We start from the raw sequence: 4,323 nt of genomic DNA on the forward strand, positions 1-4,323 counted from the left end.
ATCACTTGGTGCAATAGCAAAAAGTTTGGTGTAAATAATAGGACCCTTTGGAGATTACTCTAAACTACTTTAGATTTAAAAAAAAAAAAAGGTTTTTTACATATTACGTATTTACCCAATCATAAAATTTAATTACATGTTTCCCCTCTCTAACTCATATATATTACATATTTCCCCTTTTCATTAAAATGACTCTTATGATTGACTATTTTACCCTTAATGAACTAACTAAATGAATATCTACGTATTTCCCATTTTCTAATATCATCATTCAATTACATATTTCCCCAATTCGTCTATTATATCCATAATTCTTGTACTTGCTACTGTTCTCAAACAATACCATCATACTCATCATAAAAAACACAAACTTTCAAAAATGCAATCCTTACTTGTTCATAATCAATTGTGTGCTAAAAAACAAAGAGTTTCCTAAAATTTAAGAATTACAAATACGACGCCAAAAATTCAAAATCAATTGCCCAACTATGACTACGATACCAAAAATTCAAAATCAATTGCTCAACTATGACTAATTACTTTCACGAATTTTGCACTCTTTCCTTGTCCCCTTTTACTTGTTGAGGCTTGATGTTGAGTAGAATCTTCTGGTGCTGAGTTTTTGCATGCCTTTTCACATAGTCCATACTCACAACAACGTAGACATTTTTGTGTCGTCGCCGCATCACGCGGCTTTCCTGCTAGTAACATACAATACATTTAAACCCCAGTACAATAACCTTACGTAACAAAAAAATTAGTCATTAAAACGTATCTTCATAAAACAATAGCATATGATTAAAGAAGATGGATCTTTGACTTTGCAGCCGAGCCAACTTTTGTTTTATACATACAGAAACAGTTTTGTACAACATCAATTTTTGCAAAAAAAAAAAAAAAAAAAAAAAAAAAAAAAAAAAAAACCCTTGAACTTGCTTTGTCAAAATTAAGTCAAATAATAATTAGAAAGTATCCCTTGTGTATCAACCCATCATCAAAAATAGGGAGCTCAAACTCTTAAAACAGTTCAAAAAGCATATCTACCTCATTGGGCTAACTGCTAAATGTCATACATAATGGGTAAAAGGTACTAGATGCCACGTGGCATAAATTTACACTTAATAAAACGATCACATCTATACCTTATAATAAAACAAAACCATCTTAAGCCACATGGCATGAACTTAAGCTACTAGATGCCACGTGGCATTTTATTGTTTCCTCTTTTTCCCTTTGAGCGGCAAATTGAATAGACTATTCCTATTCTACGTTTCATAATCTTACACTAGAAGAATTCCCAAATCTCTCTCAATCATCCTCTCATATTCTCTCAAATCATCTTCCAAAAATAAAGACTTTCCATATTCTTATTCTTGAAGACCTTTCCTTTCAATAATCTCCTCATCACAAACCCTAATCTAAGGCGATCGTTCCACTTTGACAATTTTTGTTTGCCGCATTCATCCGCCATCACAAGTTCATTGATTTCTTCTTCATCTAGGTAATCGTTTTCTGTTCAGATCTGGTTTTTGTTCTTTCGTGTAAGCATGATGATATATGATTATTGATTGTAGTTTAATTTGAGTTTCAGAAATTGTGAACAATAAGCGCGAATTAGGGTTTCGTTAAATCCATGTTATGTTCTTCAAATGGTTTGGTATGAGTTTAAGCTTTGTTTTTATCTTTAAATTCATGTTTTTAATGGGGTTTTGAAGCAATTTATTTGTGGGTTTTGAGATAACACAAGAAATACTTGATTTATTATGCACAATTACACACTTGCTCTGTTTCACACGTTTGTTTCAGAACTTATTTAACAGGTTATGACTTTTGTGATTAAGTTATGAAGATTATGATTTTGTTTAATTTTTTGTGCTTTTGAATCAATTTATTTGGGTCTTATGGCTATGGGTTTATTTAGGTGCTCTGTTTCAGAATTTTTTGATTTTATTGTGTTCTTAGCACTGGGATTCAGTTTATGGATATGAAATTTATCATTTTTTGTTTTTATAATTATAGTTTTCACAACATTTTAGCTTTAAATTCATCTTTTTCTGTGTTTCGAATCAATTTATTTGGGTTTTAATTTGTTTAATATATTTACTCTATTTCATGAATTTTATGATTGTGGAGGATGGAAAGATTACAGGGTTAGATAATTTAGCGACGCCTTCGTATTTGGTCGTCGCTTTAGCCGTCAATGGAAGTAAAACAAAACAAATATGTTGTTAAATGGGCATTGGATAAGTTTGTTCCAGAGGGTATGCTTTTGTTCAGATTGTTCTTCATTCGATCGAAAATCACCAGAATTCCGACACCAAGTGAGTTTCCTAATAAAGGTTGGTTAGTGTTTCATATGATATTAAGTTCTATGTTAGATGGAAAATTCAGCTTTTTATGTAGTGGGTTTGGTTCCGGTTTCACAAGTGCGAGAGGATTTGGTGATCGCTTACAGGAAGGAAGTCGAATGTGAGACATACGAAAAACTACTTCCTTTCAAGAACATGTGTGCTACGAGGAAGGTTTGAGCTTTTATACTTTCTTGATTATTAATGAATTCGGTAAATGATGCAGAGCAGAAACACAAAAGATAAAGATTAACTTTTTGAGAGGAAAATTGGAATATTATTAAACGCCTTAAACTATTAAATCATGTGTCATTTCATAGGGAAAATCTATTTTTTGGCATGTTTGGCTTTTCAATTAGAAGCTGACAGGCTAAGCAGGTGTTTAATATCAAGCTAAATTTATATATATAATGATTTTATGTTAATTTATGCTTTCATTATTTTAATTGTAGGAGCACCTGTATAAATATATACAAGATACACGTTACATCCGTGTCGAACAAGTGATTGGATGAAGCTACTTCTTGCTGGTAAGAGTTGAACTTAGAAATCATTGTACTATTTGTGTTGTTTACTGATACATTAAAATTGATCTAATTTTGTTTCTTAAAAAGAGATGTTTGGGTTTACACATATGTAAGTAAGTTTTATATAAACTAATATGAATCTAAATAAGAATTTAGATATTGAAGTTTATATAAACTTGATATCAATCAAAAGATGAAAACCATGACCTTTCGTTGATCTATTAAAGGTTCGCTGGTATGTAACAGGTTTTTGGAGAGGGAAGTGATCACTTTGTTCGGTTTTGGGTTTGTACCGGTTAGGGTCGTGTATTATATGTTTAGGACCTATTTCAACCCTTAGACGTGAATCCTAAGTTTGGAAATGCCTAGAACAAAAGTGATGATCTACATAGGCTTCAATGCCAGTAGATATTATATGTTCGTGTTAAGCCACCTGCGAAACTCGCGGGATCTTAGACTAGTAATTCAATAAAGCTAGAACATGAAGTTTAGTTATCTAAGAAATTAAAGTTGATCACTTGCACATTGTAAATTTAAAAATTTTAGATGTAATCAACAATGAGTAACTCTTAAACACCGTTGATCCAAATAAGCATGGCCTCTAGTGTACAGTTTTGAATATTAAAAAGGGTGATAAGTTATTTAAGGGATGAACTACAAAAAGTCATTGGTGACACTTAAGTTATCAATCTACCCACAACCAAAAACCCCAGATTTCAATTGACTTCATACCACAATCACAATCATAGAATGCTTGTTAACATATTCAACAAATTATCTTGTTACAACTAAAATCAATCAGAAAATCAATCACAATGCTTGAAACAGAAAACCTACTGATGAAAATAGGGGACAATGCAAAAACGCTTTTCAAATTCCCGAATGTATTTACCCAGTTGTTCCCCTTTCGTTGCTGATTGTTGCAGGTTAGGCAACGGAGCAACGATTTGGGGTCATATCCTTTAAAAATAACTCTAAAAAAACATACCTGAAACTCATGTAGGGTTCAGCGTCTTTTTCTGCTCGTCTAGGGTCAGCGTCTTCTTCTGCTCGTCTAGGGTTTGGCTTCGTTACAAACTGCGATTACCAGGTGAAGGGGAAGCATGGTCTGCGATGTAGGGTTTGGGTTTGGCGTGACAGATACGGAAGAGGAATATGAGAATAAGACCATGTGTAGTGGTTAAGAAAAATAATGCCCCCACCATGGGGCATTATCCGACACGTGGCATCCCAGTCAGCATGGGGCATTATTGCAAAAGTGGTGTAGTGGGCATAATGCCTAATAATGCCCCTACCAATCATTAAACAAAAAAAAAAAAAAAAGCAAACTCACACTCCCATTGGCTAGTCAAACCTTGGCAGACTGAAGAACACTCCCATTGGCCACATGCACTTGCTCATTTGACCACTTCAGCGTTTTATTTAAAACGCCAACATGCAAACCTTTA

At 33.2% G+C, this 4,323-nt stretch overlaps 1 protein-coding gene and 1 long non-coding RNA gene across 3 annotated transcripts; one reads left to right on the top strand and one right to left on the bottom strand.

Annotated features, from left to right (window-relative positions):
• Positions 1–371: 371 nt before the first annotated feature.
• Positions 372–4,029, bottom strand: LOC110903312. Its single transcript, XR_002571835.2, has 2 exons — positions 3,864–4,029; positions 372–701 (listed from the first exon to the last, which is right to left on the bottom strand). It is a non-coding gene; the product is annotated as an uncharacterized LOC110903312 (long non-coding RNA).
• LOC118485468 (U-box domain-containing protein 52-like) lies at positions 2,126–2,924 on the top strand. Of its 2 annotated transcripts, none has more exons than XM_035981601.1 (3): positions 2,126–2,339; positions 2,404–2,522; positions 2,801–2,924. In XM_035981601.1, exons 1-3 carry the CDS (start codon positions 2,201–2,203, stop codon positions 2,861–2,863), a joined length of 321 nt encoding a protein of 106 aa, XP_035837494.1. In that variant the 5' UTR covers positions 2,126–2,200; the 3' UTR covers positions 2,864–2,924. The 2 variants fall into 2 exon arrangements, with proteins under 2 accessions (XP_035837494.1, XP_035837495.1); XM_035981602.1 differs by having other exon boundaries at positions 2,126–2,321.
• Positions 4,030–4,323: the final 294 nt, after the last annotated feature.

The sequence above is a fragment of the Helianthus annuus genome, chromosome 13, assembly GCF_002127325.2.
Source record: "Helianthus annuus cultivar XRQ/B chromosome 13, HanXRQr2.0-SUNRISE, whole genome shotgun sequence".
NCBI lineage: Eukaryota > Viridiplantae > Streptophyta > Magnoliopsida > Asterales > Asteraceae > Helianthus > Helianthus annuus.